The following is a 23185-nucleotide window of genomic DNA, read 5'->3' on the forward strand; positions in this document are numbered from 1 at the left end:
TTAAAGCACAAGTTTCAGGAATGTAATGACTTTACCACAGTTCAAGGCTGGAATCAAAAGAAACATCAGGAAAATGAAAGTTAATATACTTAATAATATCTTCATAATCCACATCCATTCATTGCAAAAAGCACTTTGGTAAGCTGCAGGCATCAGTCACTCAATACCTTTAAGACACCCCAAGATAAAAAAAAAAACACAGCCCTCCCAACTTCCAGTTCCAAGCCACGTTTCTTCACACCAAATCAAGTTAGCAATTTTACATGCCTAAATAGGTTTCAGAGGCATGTCTCCAGATCCCTCAGCATAGGAAAACTTGTCTAGGGTGGAGAATAGTTGGAAGGTAAGGCTACTACAAGTCAATCATTCAGATAAGGTGAAATTCTTTAGATGAGCTATGACAACCACATACAATCGGTGAACAACCTGGGAGTTATGGCAAGACCAAACAGGAGATGTTGAAAACTAATAATAATTGGACCCACTCTGAACTACAGGAACGTCCTGACTAATTTGTCTGTCTTCATAAGACAGTAAGTATTCTGAAGGTGTAGAGAGCTCATCTAGCCACCCTTTTCTAAGCAGGAAGTATTGACTGCACCATGACCATTATGAATCATATATATTTTATAAGTAAATTTATGCCACATAGGTCTGTGATGAATACAACTAAGATCTCTTGGTTTCTTGAGAACCAAAAGAATCTTGGATAGACTTTTGACTCTTTCAGGTCTGAAGGGACCTCTTGAATGAGTCTGTCAGATTGTTTTTTACATATGTTCTGACCACTGACTTCTGATGGGTAGGATGTCAGATATGGACAGGTGGTGGTGTTAGAGGAGACATGAAAGAGTTGTTGTAGCTTCTGGATACTACCTCCCTAATCTACTTGGTCCTGCATGATGGCCTCCCATGTAGAAAGTGGCAGAGTTTTGACTCCAGTACTGTCTCCAGAGTGAGACAGTCAGACAAGTCCTCATGGACTACTAAACCTCTGATTTTGCAGATCTCTTCTACCTTCTAAGTAAGTATCAATTCAGTGGAATTCCTGTGTCCTCACTGGTTTCTATAGAAATACTGCTTATATGGGACCTGCTGACCTTTCTTAAACCACAAGCTGGCTATGCAGAAAGGTTCTCTGAGGAGTGGAAAACTTCTCACATGGGGCATTAGTGAAAGATGTCCTGAAGTTGTCACATGGAGAGATTGTTAATACTAGCTAAGTTTGCCTCATGGGTTTCTAACTCTTGCTGTAGGTTCCCATGCAGCAACTTTTTAAGCATTTCTAAGGTCTTCTCTGCCAAGTTGTGCTGAATCAAGCCATGTGCCACATAAAAGACATAATACATACATGCATCTGCCAGAGGTTTAGCACATTAAAATCCTTATCAGGGGTAGATCACTGTTCTCAAAATGTTCTATTTCTATGTCAGTGGCTACAATAATAGACTCAACTGGGGTAACCTTATACAAACATTCACAGCCTTTGGGAGGGTAGAGTATCTTGTCCAGTCTCCTATGGACAGGTTCTACAACATCCAGTTCTTGTCAAACTCTCTGTATTGAAAACTAAACCATTTGGCCAGCAGGAGGAGCCAGCCAAAGAGTGGAAAGCCTCCAACCATATCTGTTTCTCTTGACACAGCAGGTCAATTGACTATGACCCCTGTTGCTGCATTAATGTTTTCACCAAACTCTGGAATCAGATATAGGAGAAGCCTCCACTTCTAGATCAGTATCCCAGGACGGGAGATTTTGTAGGGGTGTCCAGGTACTTCCTTTTGTACTTCCTGAAACTCAGAAAAGGCCTTAATGAGTTTGTTCAGCAAGAGGAAGAAAACTCAGAATTGCATACTTCCAGTCCATCGGGGGGGGGGGGGGGCACCTCTCTGGGACAAAGAGAATGGGACCAACGTATTAGAGTGAGGAGAATCCAGGGGGTGAAGCAGATGTAGGTGCTGACTCTAGAATGGTACATTCCAACCCAGGGGGTTACCTGCCCTAAGTTTCTGAGCTGTAGTACTGAAAACTCAAATGCTGAAGTGGTGAACAGTGATAATGGCCCTGAGGGCACTGGAGACAAGAATGGTGCTTACTCATGGGCACAGGTCCCTAGTGACCCTCACCACTGACAAACATAGCACTGATATCATAAGAGCACAAAGGCATATCAGCACTGAAGACAAAAGTCAGACTCTGGGATGAAGCCAAAGTTGATGGGATAGCCATTATCTTGGATGCACCCAGTAATGACAGAAGGAGCAACAGAAGTTGATAACTGTGGACCTTCTCATGCCAACTTACAAACAGAGCTGGAAGAGCAGATGCCTAACTTAGTTCATGTTTTGAACAGTGCCCTCATCATCTCATCCCAGTCTACATGCCAGGATGGGACTGCCGCGGGATTTGGAGGAATGCACTGGCAGAGTGATTTTAAGAACTTGGATAACTCCTACTTCAAAGGAAAAGTGCACTTCTTCTACCCATAGGACAGATCCTCAACCACCATCACTTCTCACTGAGACAAGACTAATGAGGAAAACTGAATACCAGTGCTGCTTTTGTCAGTGACTAATGTAGGAATAGAAATGTCAGTTTGAGGGACTTTAGTAGTTGGGAAAGATGTTTTTGTGACTGAATCACCATTGTCAAAATTCCTTTACTTTTCTTCCCTTAGGTGTTAGAAGAGTTGATAGGCAACAACCCTAAAAATCTATTTTTTTTTGTTCTTCATGTAACATTCTGGAGTAAAACATTGTCACACATATCTAAATTTGGCCTTAATTGCTCTACACCCAAACATCATGTATTAGGGCATGGGTGCTGGTGGGGGGCATTTTATCAGCAGATTTTATACATTTTCTAAAACCTGAGGCCTTTTCCTTTTTCCATATTAAGACACATATTAGTGAAAAGTCTTAAAAAAATCTAAATATAACAACCTTCCAGTCCAAACCTCATCTACCATCTGGGTATACGGCTTGAATGAACTCTAGACTTTTAAGTTCACAGTAAGAAAACCAGATCAAAAATCAACTTCCTTCTATTCTAGGCCTATATGGTCTCCTACTTCATTTCCCTTCCAAGCTAGACTCACCTTAGCAAAGGCATATTAACTACTGAAATGGAATATGAACTATTGCTAATGGCCATGGCAGCTAAGAACACCATATCCTTGTAATCATTCTCATACAAAATCTGCTACTTCATATCCACATCCCTAAGAAAGACCACCCGCTCCTCCATTAAAGATGCTAACTACCCCATAAAGCAAATTGCTGTCCTCATACTCTCACTCCACTCTCCACTAAAACTCTTTCTTACTACCCCCACCTACAACATTAGAAATCAGTCCCCCTCAGGGTCATCTCTAAAACACCCAGTACAAAGCTTCACCGTGCCAAACATACTTTCTACCTTCCAGCCCCAAACTCTGGCAGAAGGCTCTGCCTCAGCTTAATGAATATCCCAGCCTACTCCCAATTCAGACCACCATTGAGAGTAAACCTGTGAAAACAAATGTCTAGCTTAGGCCACATAACTCCTATGAATACTCTTGGAACAGACACTCTTGGCAATCCTGACTCACAACGCACAGCTGTCCATGAATATATATGTGCATATTCTCCTCTCTAGCTACTATATCTTCTCTAGTTCCTTCACATTATTGTGTTTTAGTTTTAATCAATGTTCTTTTTACTGTATTTTCTTTGGTTACCTTCTTGTAACAAAAACTATGTACATACATTAACATTTACATATTATGCATGGTGTACATCTGCTCCCTTTGTTATATAACTTGACTAATAATACATCTGCGCATCCTGGGTTGGGCCTGAAAAATGGTCATTAATGATTAATGCCCCACTCATACCTCTCAATCTCTTAGTAGAAGAATCTTGATCTGTGACACTCCTCCCAGTCTAGTGTCTTTAGCTCATTCTAGCTAATACAGAGAGAAGAAAAAAAAAATGCACTTTATTCATCTGCTTTTACTGTGTTTGTGTTTCTTCCTACTTTATTACTTATTTTGCTCTTGCTGCCTATTCTTAAAAGTACTTAATAGCATTTTTTCTGCTGCATTTATTACTGCTTGTTAGTAGCCGATTAAATTGCAACTGTTATTCTAAGCCTTTGGATTACGCACTTGGGCTTCAGACCAGTTGTTTCACATTAGGAAGGTTTGTGGTCTGCACTGTTGTGGCAGGACAGGTAGCTTACATCCTTCTGAGTTGGGAGTTGCTGATTGAAGGCTTAGTGTCTGTTATCCTAAAGTGTATTAGTTCTGGTTTAAGCACTTGGGCTTTGGGCCAGTTTTTTTTACATTAAGAAGGTGTGGTCTGCACTCTTGTGGGAGGCTGGATTCTGCCCTTCTGAGCTGGGAATTTCTGGTCACAGGCTTATTGTGCCTGCTTATTTGAACTGTTTCTTTCTGAAATTGGTGAGCCTTGTTGCTGTAGCATACACCAGATTCAGGCCTGCTGAATCTAGCTTTGTTTGTATAACTTGAGCACTGATCCAGGCCATCTTTTTTTTTTGGAGAAGGTTCCCCTGCACCCTAGCAGCAGGAGTGTGCAGTTAGAACTTATCTGATTGAAGACTGCTGGAGCAGGGCTCAGTTTTGAGCTTTTTTCTGGTTAATTGGGTAACTTGTTTAAATCAGTTTGTTCATTTTCTATTGTTTTATAAATATAAAAAAATTGCACTTTATTCATCTGTTTTTACTGTATTTGTGTTTTTTCCTACTTTATTACTAGGGGCATTGACTACAATTCTGATCTGAGATATATAACAATAAGTATCCTTATCTGTGCATTTAAAGTGTTTTTTTGATTGTATCTGCTTTATTTTCTGAAAAAAAACAAACAAAAAAAATACTTGTTTCCTGCCTTTCTAAGCTAGTATAGTCCAGTTTTCAGGTTAAGTGCTGAATTCAGGTCTGTGTTACAAATCTCTGTGTTTGCCCATACCTTACTTGGATAAAAGGAAGTTTCTCTGTTCACCTGTGAGAGAGGGGAGCTTTGAGCAGCCTATCTGTCCCTGGAGGAGTGGTTTCAGCCCAGAAATTAGTAGTTTATTGGCCATTTTGGGCCAATTTCTATCTCTTTCATTTCCCTGCTATAAATACCGCATTTGCCCAGTTTTGCACACCAGGCAGCGCTGGTCAGCTATGGTATAACTATTCCCGGCTCCACAAAGTCTCCTCTTCAATTTTTCCCATGGAACTAGACAAACTTTCAAATTAAGAACTCAAGCCATTCATTTCTCAGCCCGGCACTTGCTCAAAACTCATAGCAAGCACTTATAAACCCTAGCACTAGACCCTCCTATGCTGTACAGAAGGACAAGGCTCTCTATTCAACGTTACCAGCCATTCAGTAAAACAGTTCACTGTTCCTATCCAGGCATGTCCAAAGGGCAGTTTCAGGCGTAGTCTCCAGTCCAACTGGTGAATCTGGGCATTTTGAGGCAATGTTACAACTGCCTCATGTACACAGACAACCTTCTCCTCCTACCACCAAACACTAATAAATGTGAGAGATGCAATTATACAGCCAAACTGGAGGCTAAGCTATCTCAACCCAAGGCTGGATCAGACAGTCAAGAGGAGAAGGGAAATACTTGCATCACACCACCAGTCTCACACAGATCCATTAAACCGGCACCGGCAAAAACACCCATAAATACACAAAATCATACTTGGAGGCTCTAAATAAAAATCTGTAAAAGCAAGAGAGACCTCCAAAGCAGACATCCACGCAACCTTCACCCCCCAACACAAATCATGAAACACATACTTCATAAAACCAGTGTGCCATGCAATCACAGCCCTTAAGGTAAAATAACATACCCAACATACTAGTAATAGGTGACTCCATAGTCGGGCACACTGACGTCCCACTCACTAGGCTGAATAAGGAGAAAGTTACTGTTAGCTGCCTGTCGGGTGCCAGGATCTACCACATAACACAAGCACTCAGGTCACTCCAGAACAAGTACAAATATGACTTTGTCATTGTCCATGTTGGTGTGAATGACTTGAGCCATACCTCCCTGGACTACATGAAAAGAGATATAGAAGAGCTCTCTGATCTTGCAGCCCAGGCCTGTATGACCCTGACCGTGAGTAGCATCCTGCCCTCACCAAGAATAATACCACGGTGTAAAGAAAAAAAATTTCAATTTCAACATTTGGCTAAGTTTCTGGTGTCATTCAAAGGGATCCAGTGTCTGTCCGCCTGTGAAGACATGCTCAACAAGCCACGCTGCTTCACTAGCACCTGTCACCCTTAGGCTTTCGAATACTGGCCAAGGCACTTGCCACCCCCATAGTGCCTTTTTTAGGCAAGGCTCAAAAGACAAACCCACTGCTGTAAATAGCACAAGTAACAAAAAACTGAGGGTACTGCTACTTAATGCCAGAAGTCTAAACCTCAAAATGCACGCACTGGAGGCACTCCTCAGTATGGAGAAAATCGATATATGTGCAGTAACAGAAACCTGGTTTAAGGCTCCAGAGAGCACCCCAGCACTATCAGGTTACAACTCATACCATACATTTCGGCCACAGAACCTGGACTGAAATACAAAAGGCAGGGGCGTATCAATTTTCATCAAGGATACCCACACCTCCAGGTTAGTGGCACAGCACAATGCTTCAGAGATCATCCACGTGCAACTAATAATGGGCAAAACTGCAATTCAAATTGTAGCTTGCTACAGACCACCCACCATGTCCCAGGACCTCCATTCTGCATTTCTGGAAACACTGGGAAATATAAAAGTCCTAACAAACACCCTAATATTGGGTGATTTCGATTACCCAAACATTAACTGGGAGAACTACTCAAGTACTAACTCCCTTGCCCAACATTTCCTAGAATTTATTAACTCAAAAACCCTGGATCAACTGGTCAACACTACCACCAGAGGTGACAACATATTGGACCTGGTCATCACCAACATGGGCGACCAGTGCTCCACACCGGAGGTCAACCCCTCGCTGGTTAGATCTGACCATAGACAAATCACTTTGGATATCCACATTCCTCCCCCACCCCAGGACAAGGAAACCACCGTGAAAAACTTTTCAAAAGCAAACTTCACGTTACTTAAGACCAAGGTGGAAAGTTTCAAAGCCCCCATGCTAAAGATAATGTTGTCCAAGTTGTAAAATCCTTTATTAATGCATTCTACGGGCCCCTACAAGAATGCATGGATCATGCTATCCCAAGCAAAACCAAGACTCACTCCTCCAAGAAAAGGAAATCAGTCTGGTGGACTCCTGCCATAAACAAGCTATACAATAGAAGGAGGAAACTAGTACAGAAAAGAGTAAAATCTCAAGAAGGGAAGACATCCCTGATCAGTATCAGCAAGAAACTACGATCCCCTCATAAAATCATCCAAGGCGAGTTTTGAAAGAAAAATTGTCAAGGACTCCAAAGATAACCACAAGGCATTATTTAGCTATGTCAAGAATCTAAGTGGCAATGCTCAGATCTGCTCGGAGTTAGTGCAGAATGGTACAAAATGCACTGAACCGACTGATATTGCCAATATCCTGGCAGACAGGTTCAGCGCAAACTTCACCCCCCACTCACCTCCAAAATGGCACATAACCATACCACAAGAATGTAGAGCCCCTGAAATCACAGACACTCAGGTTAAAACAACCCTCTCTAAAACCAAAAACACAGCATCAATGGGGCCAGACGGTGTCCCAGGCTGCATCCTACACGAGCTCAAAGACGAACTAACCCCTCACCTAAACACACTGTTCAAACTCAGCCTCTCCACAGGTTATGTACCCATAGAGTGGTGCACAGCAATGGTTATTCCGCTCCACAAAGGGGGAGCCATGACAGACCCCGGGAACCATCACCCTATAAGCCTGACTAGCTTGGTCTGCAAGGCTATGGAGCGCATCATCATGCAACTCATTAACAGAGACATTGGGAACTTCCAAACACTGGACCCTATGCAGTTCGGCTTTGTTAAGGGTAAGACATGCCTCCTAAACCTGGTGGACTTCTTTGAGACAGTTACCAAGGCTATAGATGAGGGAAAGATGGTACACACAGCCTACCTAGACCTCGCAAAGGCCTTCAACACCATTCCCCATTCTGGTATTATAGACAAGCTCACCAGCCTTAACATAAACCCCTATGTCACAAGTTGGGTTGCCAACTGGCTCACGGACAGAACCCACATGGTAAGAGTTGCGGGAGCTAGGTCTGACTCTAAACCAGTTACAAGTGGCATTCCTTGGGGCTCAGTCCTAGGACCCCCTCCTGTTCAGCATATACTTCTCAGAGGTACAGGCAAGCACAGGAGGACTATGGCTGACCAAGTTCGCAGATGACTGCAAACTAGGGGCTATAATTGACTCTCTGGCTGACACAGACATCCTCCAAAAGGGTCTCACTGAGACGGATACCTGGTGTCAAAATCATGGCCTCAAGCTAAATGTCAAAAAGTGCATAGTCATCCCCTTTGGAAAAAACAAAGTACCCACAAACTACCACATAGGTGGTAGTCCCCTAAATATGGAAGACATAATAAGGAATATGGGGACCCAAGTAGATAGTAATCTCTCCTTTGATAATCACATTGCCAAATTAGTTAGAAAATCCTTCTACGTGAACCACATTATCACAAAAGGGTTGGCATCCAGATCAAAAGAGGTCATTGTGCCCCTCTACTCATCGCTCATCAGACCCCCATTTGGGATGTATCTTACAAGACACCTGCAACAGCTGGAAAGACCACAGAAGCACCTCACCAAGAGAATCATTGGCCTCAGATAGATGCCCTATGCAGCTCGACTGAAGAAACTCCAGCTGTACTCGGTTGCATACCACCTAGTCAGAGGTGATCTCTGCCTGACATACAAGGCCATGTCCAACCCAGAACTGATGGACATGCTCCATCTAAAGAAAAGCTTATCCCCTCGAGACACACGCTCTAGGGATCTAAACTTCACCATCAATAAACAGGATGTGCTGTGGGATAGATTCCTGTCCCAGAGACTTCCTATGCTTTGGAACAAGATTTCAATCTACATTAGGCAGAGCTCCTCGCTAACACTCTCCAAGGGAAACCTTGATGAGTGGATGGGAAACAAAGTTTACCCCGGGGATCACTTCAGTGGTTCTGCTGGAAAGAGGCACAGGGAACTAATCTAAGGGGGCGCCGAAAGCCAACACATTCTGGCTAGGCTTATAAATGACTTCAGCCAGATAGCCTAGTACCTACCTATGAACCTAAATCTGGACAAAACCTGATGTAATGGGGGGACAAAGTCCAAAAATAGGGAAAGATTGTAATTATTGGTCTTAAGAAACTTAGAAAGTTGCTAGAATAACAAGATTTGTGTTACCATGGATGTTTAGAAGGATACAAAGTCTGAAACTTAAATGTATTTCATTATTTAGTGACTTCAATCTTCAGATCATCCCAGTGATTTGCCAGAAAATCACAAATTTTATAAGGAACAGACAGAAAATAAGAGACAAAAATCTGGTCATTCTTCAAAAATCTGGACAGTTGACAGCTATGGCCCCCCACTCTAGTAAAAATAAATAAATAATACAGCAGAATACCTCACTAGCCCTAAGAGGAACCTGGACAATTGGATGGGAAACATAAAATACACCCCTGGGATCCCACCGGTGTCCCTCCTGGACAGGGGAAACGGGTGCTGACTTTGTGGGAACACAGGTGAAATTCATAGCTAGGCTTATAAGGGCATCTGGGCCAACAGCCTAGTATCGTCCTATGAACCTATGAATTTAGCTGCCAACAGCTGAACTGTTTATATTGCAGACTATTACATTTTTAACAAAATTCGTTACATTGCATAGTTTTGTGCAAGACATGGGAGTGCAATCCTGGTAGCGCTTGTTCACGCTGACACTACAAAAAAGCTAAAAGAATCAGTTACAGCTTACTGCCTCTCTTTCTGAGGTAACACCAGAAACCCTGTGAGAAACTTGGGAGGGGAAGTTAATTAGGCAGATTGTAATCAGTGATCTCTAAGATGCAATAATCAATTACTAACAGTTAAATAGGTGCTTATCTATTGATGAGTAACCTGTATATAACTGCTGTACTCACACAGGAGCAGCACATGAAGACAATGCAGAAAGTTTCAAGTATTCCAGCAGTCCCAACAATCCAGGTCATCCGGAGGAAGAGAATGACTCCAAGTATGTTCTGTAAACAGGGCAGGTACACACCAATAAAAGTGCCCATGCGAGGAGCCTACAAATAAAACAAAAAAATAACTCTGTGTTAATACTGCTTAAAGTAATGTAAGATCATGCAAACACATCCTTAACAGCCTTGTATGACTCAGACATCCCCACACCCCACTAATGATTTTAGAAATCTAAGCTGTACACTTCTTAAACCCTCAGATGATAACAGACACAAGTAATACAATTTGCCTAAAATTCATATCTGCACTGTAGTACAATCTTTTGGTTTGATGCTGCAAAGAAACCATTTCAGAATTTTATAAGAAATTATGCGTTTCATAAAACCAAGTGCATGGGCTAAAACATTCAATGAAATGATTTCATCTTATTAAGTCCCTCTCCTACAAAGTATAGTCATAAGATTTTGAGATCTTGGGTAGTGAAGCAAAATATTTTTGATTCTAGCAGACGTGGAGGGCAATTAAAACAGCAGAGAACTGGTGAAAAGGAAAATAAAAGCACCTGACATACAGAAGACTGAATGACATGCTTATTACAGAAGGCAAGAATTTCAATGATTTAGTTGCCTTTTCTAAATTCAGCTCTGTACTCTAACTGTCAAATCAAAGTCAGACAAACCACCGATGCATTCAGACGATTAGCAAACCTCAAATGGCTGACAAAAAAAATTCACTGCCTGACAAGCAAAACTAATAACTGGTTTTAAATAGTATCAGAAATTTTATCTGTTGCCATTCGGTTCCTCAAGGTAAAAGTGTGCCGTTTCCAGTTTTACTTTGAAAAGGCTTTAAAATGTTAACCTGAGTGGGTTTCAAGATGAGAGATGGGGGGAAGAAAAGCTAATAACTGGACAGAATTCATGAACAGGTGAAAAAGTTACTGTAATGAATATGGGAATCTTTGCAAATGAACTTTCTAAACGTGAGTTTTTCTTTGACAACAACTGCTGTTTATATCCTTCATTATATTATGCATTTTTACATGGTTAAGCAGACTATACCTAGGTGGTTCTTTTTCAAGGGCAACTCGCTCAGAATGGTTAAGCAAACAGGCTGGTACTTAATTTCTGGGCTTGCAGAATCTTAGTAAGCCAAAAGGGACTTTGGTAGATTTAGCTGATGAGATTCCTTTTATGGCACTAAATGAGGCTCAGACCTTGTTCCAAGAGTTGACTGAACCACACTCCCAAGTTGTTTTGCCCCAAGTAACTGCACATGGCACACTTTTGTAGGTGAACGGGGAGAATGTTCTAGTCTGACATGATTCTTATACTAAAGAAGAAGTGTCTAAAACACAAGCAGGGGAAGAAGATGTGAAAACTTCCACATTTAATTTACAGCAACACCTTTAAGTATTGAGATCCAGCAAAGTGACTACCTTTTTTTCCCAAGCTGCCCTGCAACATCTAGGCATCTGCTTAGACAGATGTCCCTCATGAGTATCAGTGGCGCAAACAGGATTGAATGCTGGGTTGTAGCTCCCATGGGACTCCAGTATCGGCATTGCAGCTCTGTGTATATCATGAATCACTTTCTCATGAACCACCTACACCTCACTGCTCATTCTCTGACCTCTTCTGCTGTCACTGTGCTGCAATCAGAACCTCATATGCAAGGGCTTAATAAATGGTACCAGTAGGGTGTTGTAAAGGTCTGGAGAGGACTCTAGGAGGGACTTACACCAGTCACCTGACAACTGAATGCATGTTGTGTGCTTAAATGTAAAAGTCTGGAGTTGAAAACTCCTTGGGATTGGTGTCCTGCTACATGCCTGAAGTGGGCAGACTAGTCCTGTAACTCTATACTCCTACACCCTTATGACATGAAGGATTGCAGAACAGATTTAATGAGTTCTTGCACTCTACCTTTGTGTTCATTTACATGTAAATCTACAAACTAACTTTGATAAAAACACGCTAAAGTCTATACTCTTATCTTTGATTTGACTCGGCAATTATGCTTACTTCAAAAAGGAAAAAAAAAACACTGCAGTAATAAGTATTTTATATAAACAATAACAAATGAAGTGGAGGTTAGGCTCCAAAATGAGTGCATGCATGTGTGCACAAGGCCCTTGCAGAGAGTGCCTTGTGCTTAGTGTGCTCTTAGGACATAGCCTTCAGTACTGTGCATTAATATGCTTACAAAATGCCTCACCAACTAGAAACAAAAATAAATGCAGCAAGCAAAACATTATATAAAATTAGACAAAAAAGCCGAGATCACTTTTGTAACCCAAGTCCTCTCTCTCTCTCTCTCACTCCCTTCCTCCTTCATAGACACTTATATAGATAGATGGATGGATGGATATAGCTAAATACATAGAGATATAAAGGTGGGGTAGGTACCAACATTTTATATTTGCAGAAGTGCCCCAAACTTACTAATTCTAGAGATATGATATATTCAGGGCCCAACCTAGTCAGTCATCAGACAATGAAGTGTTTTTAGCACTGTAAGTGCAGCTCCTTTTATATCTCCCAGCAGCACAGAATGTGACTACGACAGTGAGTACTGAGCAAGTATTAATTTTTAATTTGCTGAGAGTACAGAGTCCATTAAGATAATGGCATGCATACTTGTGAATGAATGCGTGCACACAAACAGTTGTTTAAAGGTAAGGAGTACAGGCTTTTTATAATGGCAGAAAATATATTCAGCTTCCATGATTTGATGCAGTCATTTGGTATGCTAAACATTTAGTGGCAAAGGAAGTGTTCCAATTACATTCTGGTCCATTTTTTATTACTGCATTTATAGTTCATTTTGTATCTTTAAGCATCACTAAATGTAACATGTGGGGATATCAAGCAAGCACGCACACACACATACCACACCACCTTCAAGTAAACAGTTCTGTAACAACATCTTATAATGGCAAAACTGCACAAAACATCATATTTAGCCCCAGTGATAGTCAGCTATCATGGCAAACAGTATTCAGAAAACAAGCATCCCAGCTACATTCAGGTCCATATTTCTGGCAAACAGTATTCAAAAAACAAGCATCCCAGCTACATTCAGGTCCATATTTTTTATTATTGTATTTTCTGCACATCATTTCCCAGCAACACAATGTGTGACTGTAACAGATTATTCATTTAGTGATTTACATTTTATCTGGCTAGATCATACAGAGTATATGGTCCTTAATCAGTAGAAACTTAAGGTGGTATTTATAACTGATCACGCCATGATGGATTCTTGGTTGCACTGAATTCTGAACACAATCACCAGAGAAAAAGAACAAGTTGAAGTACGAAAAGCTAAGCCCTGTAGTACTTACTCTCCAAAACAGACCCCATCTCCCACAGATGTGGTTCAGGCATTAATGCTTGGTGAGTATTCATGGTGAAAGTGCCTTTGGTAGGGGCAGTTCTGAAGCATGCCATGGCCTTTGAATGCAGTGTTCACCACTGGGAGTTTACCACAGAAGTCACATCCCGCCCCCACCCCCCATTAAGGAAACCACAGTAAAAAAATTCTCCAAAGCCAACTTCATGTTTCTTAAGACAGAAGTGGTGAACTTCATGACACCCATGCAGATGGACAGTACAGTTACAACTGTTGAATCCTACACAAATGCACTCTATAAGCACTTACACGAGTGCATGGATCGTGCTATCCCAAACAGAACCAAGACGCTATCCTCCAAAAAAAGGAAGCCAATCTAGTGGTCCCCTGCCATAAACAAACTGTACAACAGAAGGAAGAAACTGTTGCAAAAGAGAGTAAAATCCCATGAGTGGAGGAGCTCCCTGGTCAGCCTCAGTAAGAAGCTAAGATCCCTTATAAGATCCTCCAAAGCTAGCTATGAAAAAAAAAATCACCACTAAATCCAAAGACAACCACAAAGCATTCTATAGCTATGCAAAGAATCTAGATGGCAACACCCAGATCTGCTCTGAGTTACAGCACAACAGCACGAAAATTACAGAACCAACTGATATTGCCAACATCCTGGCAGATAGGTTCAGTGCTATCTTTACCCCCCTCTCACCCCCTAAAGGGCTCATATATATACAGGAAGAATGCAGAGTCTCTGTAATCACAACTATGCAGGTAAAAGCTGCACTTTCTAAAGCCAAAAACACAGCATCAATGGGACCGGACAACATCCCAGGCTGTATTTTACATGAACTTCAGAACAAACTGGCTCCCCACTTAAGCACCATGTTCAATAATAGCTGTGCATCAGGCTTTGTGCCCACTGAATGGCGCACAGCAACAGTTATCCCACTCCACAAAGGGGGAGTCACCACTGATCCCGGGAACTATCGACCTATTAGCCTGATGAGCCTGGTCTGCAAGGCCATGGAACGTATCATCATAGAACTCATAAACAAAGACATTGGTAACCTCCAAACTCTGGATCCACCCAGTTCGGGTTTGTGAAAGGCAGATCATGCCTCCTGAACCTGATCAACGTCTTTGAGGCAGTCACCAAAGCCGTGGATGAGGGTAAGGTGGTTCACACAGCCTATCTTGACCTTGCCAAGGCTTTTGTCACCATCCCCCATTCTGGAATTATATCTAAACTCACTAAACTATGTATAAATCCATACGTCACAAGATGGGTTGCCAACTGGCTCACTGACAGAACCCACACTGTAAAAGTTGCAGACTCCAAATCTGACCTCAAAGCAGTGACAAGTGGTGTACCACAGGGTTCCGTCCTGGGACCTCTCCTGTTTGGTATCTACTTCTGTGAAAAACAGGCTAACACAGAAGGCCTCTGGCTAATGAAGATCACAAATGACTGCAAACTAGGAGCCATAGTCAAGTCCCCAAATGATGTGGCCATCCTACAGAAGGGCCTCACTGAGACAGATGCCTGGTGTCAGAGCCATGGCCTCAAGCTCAATGGCAAAAAGTGCAGTGTCATCCCCTTTGGTAAAAACTCTGTACCTATGAACTACCACATAGGCAGCAATCTACTTAACACCAAATGTGTGATAAGAGACCTTGGAACCCAGGTGGACAGTAGTCTCACTTTGATAGTCATATCGCTACAGTAGTCAGGAATTCCTTCTACGTGGCACACCTCATCATAAAAAGGTTCTCATCCAGGAAAAAAGAGATCATTGTTCCCCTCTACTCGACACTCATTAGACCCATTATAAAGTACAGCACCCCTTTTGGAATGTACCTCACAAGACATCTGCAGCAGCTGGAAAGGCCACAGAAGTACCTCACAAAGAGGATTACTGGCCTCAAACAAATGCCCTACACTGACCGCCTCAAAAAACTCCAGCTTTACTCCGTAGCATATCGTCTACTCCAAGGTGATCTCTGCCTAACATATAAAGCTATGTCAAACCCAGAGCAGTTGAACATGCTATACCTAAAGAAATCCCAGTCCCTCCGAGCTCCATGCTCTAGGGACCTAAACCTTGTCACCACAATAAGCAGGACACACTGGAGGGATAGAGTCCTGTCCCAGAGACTTCCTATACTCTGGAACAAGCTACCCATCTATGTCAAGCAAAGTTCTTCATTAGCACTCTTCAAAAAAAAATCTTGATGAGTGAATGGGAAATAGGAAATACACACCGGGGATCACTTCTGTGTTTCTGCTCGACAGTGACACAGGAAAATAACTTTCTTCGGTGGCGTAAGCCATGGAACCTTGCTGGCTAGGCTTACGTAGGCCCTTGGGCCGATAGCCTAGTACCTACCTATGAACCTATGAACAGTCTCCTTGGAAATGACAGCCCTGGTGAAAGTGTCTTTGGTAGGGGCAGTTTTGAAGCATGTGATGGCCTTTGACTGCAGTATTCACCATTGGGAGTTTACCACAGGAAGTCACTTCAAACAGTCTGCTTGGCAAATGACAGCCCTTGTCTACATATAGTGGAGACGATTATCCAGCCCATTTTCCCAAACATACCAATTTCAGGTAATACATAAGCTAACAAGACTGTCCAGACTTTGAATGACTTCTCTACTGGTTTCTGTCCCTGCAAATAAAGACTAAGAGGTGAATAGACTACTTCAGAAAGAATTAAGAGACCAGCTTTGGATGAAAGACTGAATTCTTCATAAGGGGCATCCAATGCTTGTGAGCAGCCACATAAAACAGCATGAAACTTTGTATTCCCATAAGCAGAGCTGATGGTCTTTCAAAAGAAAGATTTTTCAAACTATGAAACTCAACATCATGAAGTTAGAAAGCTTTAATGGCAGATGGGCAAGCCCGTGGATTATGATTGAGGTTCCGTGGGAGGAGATGTTTTTCAAAGGAAGATTCTGCAGCTCATTTATTTTTTTTACCTCACTTCACAAGGTCATCATGATGTAAAAAAACAGATGGCATATGCATACTGACAGTACAATAACTGTGGCTCAAATCATACAGGTGCCTGGGACAGGTGAGGATCACCAGGCAACTAACTGTTCAATGTAGTATTGCACATTCTTCTGCCCAAAAACGAGCACTACTTCCAGCTGTAGACATAGGCCATCCTATTGGAGGGACTCCTAACATCATCGATGACTTCTGAGATGCCAGCTGACAAATTCAGTGGAATCAAGGAATCTACAGAACAGAGCATGCTCTTAGGTAGAAATTTCCGCTCCAAACACGGGGTCATTCTTAGTTCGTATAGGGTGTTTCTTCTACTCCCTGGCTTCTAAGTCCCTGAAACCAGTCTTTTTTTCCTGTTACCAAAGGTGAAGAGAATGAATTATGGTCTTTCTTCCTAAAACTTTTTAATAAGACATGAAAGAACAGGGAATAGCTGAAATGCATCCATGAACTACTCGCCCATTGGTGGAGAAAGTATCCACTGCTACATACCTCTTGCACTGGTGAACCAAGTAAAAGAGAGGGAAAGATGGGTCATATTCTCCCACTGCAAAAATAGGTCAATCTCTGGACTGCCCCACTTCTTGAATACTCGAACCAGGCATAATGTCCAAACCTGCAGCTATAGAAGAGGACAGAGAGTCTGGAAGTCCATTCACTTGCCTATAGATTTGAAATGCTAGAAAATAATGCCAATTTTAATTTCTCCAAGTCTTTTGGGTTTCGAATACCATGATGGAAATGGACCCCATTGCCAAGTCAAAATATGGTTAAAGTTCATGAAATTAGTATTGTTTCACTCTTTGATGTCAGCCAAAAGTGCTCTTCGCAGCACCCGCAATGTGCCCAGTAATGACTCCTTCTGCAATTCGTACATTGCTACATGAATTGGTAACATACCTAAATACGATTGTAAATTATTTTTTATAAGACCCGTTGCTACTACTACTATTGGAACTGTCTGGGTATCTTTCTTCCACATGGCTCTCGTTTCTGCCTACAGATCCAGGTATTTTATGACTTTGTCGCTCTCTGTATGCAAGACATTGTAGTCACTGGGTGTGGCAATTTCAATGATCAATGCTACTTTTGTCTTCTTTTCTTGGACCACTATATCTGGTTTTCTAGAATTTATCTTTTGGACTATTGATACTGGGTGATCCCATGTGATATAAACTTCATCATTTTCTGTGATTCTTTGTGGCTCATGTTTCCAGTGTTTTTCAGCCACTTAGATATCATAATGTTTGCACAATCTCCAGTGTTACAGTCTCACCACATTATTATGCCTTTAAGTAAACGGTCCCTCTGCCATTAGAGCATCGCAACCAGCAAGAAGGTGTGTGACTGTTTCCAGTTCGGTTTTACGAAACCTACATATGTCTGTTTCTCCCACATGTTCAATGGACTTTGTAAACCAGCGTGTATGTAGCCCACTATCTTGGGCTACCAATATTAACCTTTCACTTCTTGATGTGAATTCACCTCTCATTAACCATTCCTGCGTTCGTTCTTGATCAACATGAGGCTCTTCCAGATGTTTGCTATACTTGCAATTATATTTATTTTTTTTCCACATTTCTTGCCTTCTCATCTGGTCCATCACCTTATATACTTTCTTTTGTTTTTTAGCACATTCAGTTGCTACCTGGTTTTCATCTACTTCTGGTTTGATTTCCATTCCCGCTTGACGTCAATATGTTTTTGCTAAATTAAGCATAGATGTCATCTTAGATTTATTCTTCTCATGTTTCAAAACTTTCACTACATTTGGATCTTGTGAGGTCAGTAAATATGTGTTGAGTCCCATGACTGCAGATCTATACATGTAATCAATTTCATGGAGGCCCATCCCTCCTTCGGAATGGGGAATATATGATCTTGGCATACACTGATTTTTATAAATCATTTGGTAAGCATGAAGCATCCTTCTTTTGGCGGCCAAGCGTTCATAGTGACATCGCTTTTTGATTCTTCAATATCGGCTCTTCCTATGATTGTGAAGTAGAATTCACCAAGCATTGGATTGTTCACCCACTAATAGGGAACGTGAGCTGGGGTTAGACCGTCATGAGACAGGTTAGTTTTACCCTACCGATGATGTGTTGTTGTGATAGTAATCCTGCACAGTACGAGAGGAACCACAGGTTCAAACATTTGGTGTATGTGCTTGGCTGAGGAGCCAGTGGTACGAAGCTACCATCTGCGGGATTATGACTGAATGCCTCTAAGTCAGAATCCTGCCTAAACTTAATGATACCGCAGTGCTAAGGATGTCCGGTTGGCCATGGATAGCCAGCCACAAGGTCAGTGAGGAGCGCCGTTCGTCAATGAGTCGGAGTGCGGACCAAAGAGGGCTGAATCTCTCCAGCAGTGCACCGGACATTCATGGGGAACCGGGTACTAAATCATTTGTAGACAACCTGATTTTAAGACATGACATAAACTTTAATGCCCTCTGTGTGTAACCTGCTGTCAGATGAACTCCCATCATAGAAAGGATAATAGTTCATGTCTCTCTGTGTTTGCAGATCACACAACAGACTAGTTAGCAAACCAGATAAGGACAGGCTTTAGAAGCAGTTCCTTATTCAAGGTCCAAGTCCAGAAGAGCTCTTTTTAGTGACAGCCTCTCCAGTGGTCCCAATGGCCAACACTGCCTCCATTTTACAAGCAACCATCTGATGCACTGTAAGAGAAACTTAATTAAGGGGCAGTTTATAAGGGCCACCCGTATGACATCCAGTGACAAAATTTTGATACAGGAGCTTGATGTTATGTCTGGAATGCTTTTGGACAGAGGCCACCTCTTAGATTTGGTTATTAAACTGAAGACACTGATGCACTGTAAGAGAAACTTAATTAAGGGGCAGTTTATAAGGGCCACCCGTATGACATCCAGTGACAAAATTTTGATACAGGAGCTTGATGTTATGTCTGGAATGCTTTTGGACAGAGGCCACCTCTTAGATTTGGTTATTAAACTGAAGACAGAGGTATTGGATAAAAGGGACAGTCATTTTCAAGGTGTTTTCGGGAAACCCCACTTATCAGCTGACACTGGCAAGAGTTCAGAGTCCAATCAGGCAAATTTTTCCTTGGGTATGGCCATGGAACATAATGGACTTAGCACCATGGTTAAGGAGATCATTACTTACAATTAGGCTATCCTTAAACTTGACAAGGATTTACATCATTATTTGTGGATCAAACCTACATTTGTCTACAAAGTGCATAGTAATTTGATGGAGGTGTTAGAAAAGAGTAAATCCACAATGAAGCTAGGTACGATTAAGTGTGACAGGTGCACATATTGTTAATATATTTTAGAGAAAGATACAGTTACCTTACAGAACCTATGTCAAATTGTTGTTACCCTGAGGAAGGGAGACTGCAATTCTAATGACCTAGTTTACATTGCAGTTTGCAACCAATGCAATGATTTTTACATAGGGAAGACAGACAGGAAACTGGCCAACTGGATTTACGATCACCTCTATGACATGAAGAGGGTCAGTTTGAATAACGCTTTATACAAACATTCGCTGTCCTGTATGGGTTTCAAAACATTCTCTTTGGCAACTGAGGAGGGATGCCACAGTTAAGCCTGGCCTCAACAAATTTGTTTCCTTACAGCCTCTTCTTAAAGTTAGAGCGGCCAAATTGTAAAATATTTTATTTTGTAATTGTTTTATTGTTGGTGATTAAAGCACAAATTTTGCATTTTTTTAATTTTATTTATTTATTTCCAGTTTGATAACCGGGGAGGCCCAGTGAGCCTGTTTTCAGTGGAGGCCTGGGGAGAAAAGCTCCGCAGTACAAAGTTACAACATTACAAATACAAATGCAATACAGAAATTACAGACATATTATAATCAAGCTAGATTCAAAATAGAATACATGTGCAAAAGAAAGAAAGAAGAACATTGTATGTAACATTTGCTTAGAATAAAAATAATCTGAGAGTTAGCAGGTATTGAGTTTGACTCCTAATAATAGTAACTTAGAGGCACTAGAGATGGAGATAGGAGAACTAGGTAGGTAGAATGCAGTTACACCTCCATTTGGATGAGAGGTAGGAGTGGAGTTTAGTTTTAAAGTTATCTTTGATAAGTACCTAATCTAAGTTATCTTTTCATAACTTAGATTTGACTTGAAAGAAGGCAATTTTAATTTATTTGGTTGTGATTAATTTTTTTTGGTGTACAAGTTTTTTTATATGTATTTGTATTTTTAAAAAGATGACTTTGGTTACTTACAGAAAAAAATTAGAAAATTTTGAATGGATTGATTTTAAGATGACACACTTCACACTGTTTTGTACATCTACTTGTGCAATTAAGTCTTTTAATGAGCAGTATTTAGTTAACTTAATTATCTTAATTTAATTGGAATGTTACCATATTGAAGACCTATTTAAACTGTTTAACTATTTAAACCAGATTTGTGTAAAAGCTGTTAGTTCTGATGAAATCCAGGGATGGACGAAAGTGCTTAACTACTCCTGTGTTTCATTTTAATAAAGTTCCTTCCACTGGTTCTACTGCCTACTTTGCTGACTACGACACTCTTGGGATTAATAAAAAAAAAAAAAAACTTGAGCTTCTTTCTCTTGCACCTACAAGACTTCATTCACAATGATTAATACTTTAATGAAGACTCTGGGCACCTAAGAAGGCTCAAATGCAAACATTTTGTACTGCAGTGATGTCAAACCTGGAGAAGACCAGAATACTGTCCTGTGTTTTCTTTCCAGACACTGATGTGCCAAAAGACATGTATCATGTCTAGTGTCATCATCTAGGAATGCTACAGCAGCAAGGGTATTAAACCCCACCCCCCTCCAAGATGACCATCTGGAAATGGACATGGAAGATATGCTAGCTGAAGTCAAAGTCTAAACCAGGACAAAAACATTTTCCTTTTGGGAGGAGGCAGGAGTATAAACCTTGCCCCTTTTCATAGTCTGAGGTAGCTTTTATGACTCATTTTAACAGTAGAGCTCCACTAACAGAGATTGTTCTACCACTGGAGCTTTTACTGTGAAAGGACAGCTGACCTCCAAGACATGGCCAAGGTACTCCTTGAGCCTCAGGCATTTCCTTAAGCTTTTCCATTATTTGCTTAACAGAGACAGACAAACTTGAATAACTCGGATGAACAGCTGTGGGTCATAATTCCTAGTGAGATAGAGGAATATACTCTCTTACTACACCAGTTAAGAGCTTTGTACATTTTTAGATGAGAGAGTAGCAATGCCCTGTAATGTCAGGGAGCTGTACTATGCCAAGGCAGCAAGAAGCAGCATCAGAGTTTTTGGCTAGGGTTCTACCCACATAAATAAGGCTTTGTAGATGATAGCAACCTTTTTGGAAGCTGAAGGAACATAGTCGATGTGTTTCCAGCCTGCTTAAATAGCATCACCAATGAATGGCTCTGTGGGATGATTACATAGAGCTTCTTCCCCAGACATAGAAAGTACTTCCAGGGAGTGTGATGGAATGGGGATTTGAGACAGATGCTCTCATAACACTGAGAAAGGAGAGTTCATAGGGTGGGGGTCAACTTGCTGTTCTTTGTCCATCTTGGAGACAATGCTTCTGGACATTTATTTTCCTTAGGTAAACCTCTGGGGAAGGGAGTCTTGTGTTTTCCCAACCAGCAGATGTGAGCCTATAGATGGCCTTGTAAAAGCAAAGCATGCTTTTGATGCATGTCAAATGTTTAGTGACTGACAAGCATAGTAAAGAGAGGAATTTGCTTGGTTTAACAATGTCTTCAAACTGTACTCACTTATGAATCTCTCCTCTACATGTGACTGTAGCTTCAACCATGCATCCAATACTTTTTGTCCAGGTTCTAAGTCATGGATGCTAATATGAAAAAAAAAACACTAGGAGACTAACGCTGTTTAATATCTTGGTTCTGAGTCATGGATTCCAGGATGGGCAAAACAATGGACTCCCTTCACTACTAACTGGCTCAGCTGGGCCTTGGCTGAGGTCCTGGTAGAGGGAGTCCTCCTACCCTGAGTGTCTACAGTCATAGCTGGATTACTCAAAGGGTCCACTCAACAGGATTAGTCATCATCGCTATGGTCTTCAATCAGTCATGTAGAGGCTGGGTGGTACTGGTACCTCAAGATGTGGCCTATTCAAAGGTGGGAGCTGAGGGTATGGCTTTTGTGCGTGGACCCCCTTGTCATCCACGGAGGACAAGGAGGATAGGGGAAAATATGAGACCTCGCAAGGTAAGATACTCATCAATTACAGGCACCAGAGGTTTGGTTTAACAGCTGACCTTGATGCAGGAGGCCTTCCCTGCATGTGTCTATTTTTGTGGCAATGGCCTATTCTATAGCTCTAGAGCTTTGAGGTGGATCTTTTTGCCAGCATCAGTGCAAGGGGCTCTTAATGTCTGCTACCTTCAAAGTCATGAAGAAAACAATGAGTTTCTCCCTCCAATAATGAGGAGTGTCACTAAGAAAACTGTTGACATTGATTGTAATGTTTCATAGAATGTTTCTCCCTGAAATAATAAAGTAACATCAGTGAATGTCTGGGCTTGCCCTTTGATAGCCACACAAGCACTTACTTTCTTGGTTTATAATGTATCACATGCACAGACTTTTACTGATGAAAGGAACCCTTACCAAA

The 23185-nt window shown here is 41.5% G+C and overlaps 1 protein-coding gene across 2 annotated transcripts in view; it reads right to left on the reverse strand.

Moving 5' to 3' along the window:
- Positions 1–23185, reverse strand: part of SLC12A7 (solute carrier family 12 member 7) — a 2260604-nt gene that overhangs the window by 775509 nt on the left and 1461910 nt on the right. For both annotated transcript variants that reach the window (XM_044065144.1, XM_044065145.1), the window contains one exon: positions 10120–10266. In XM_044065144.1, the coding sequence (XP_043921079.1) occupies positions 10120–10266 (147 nt within the window). The remainder of the gene's footprint in view (positions 1–10119; positions 10267–23185) is intronic.

Source organism: Protopterus annectens, chromosome 3.part0 (assembly GCF_019279795.1).
Source record: "Protopterus annectens isolate FY-2018-M chromosome 3.part0, PAN1.0, whole genome shotgun sequence".
NCBI lineage: Eukaryota > Metazoa > Chordata > Ceratodontiformes > Protopteridae > Protopterus > Protopterus annectens.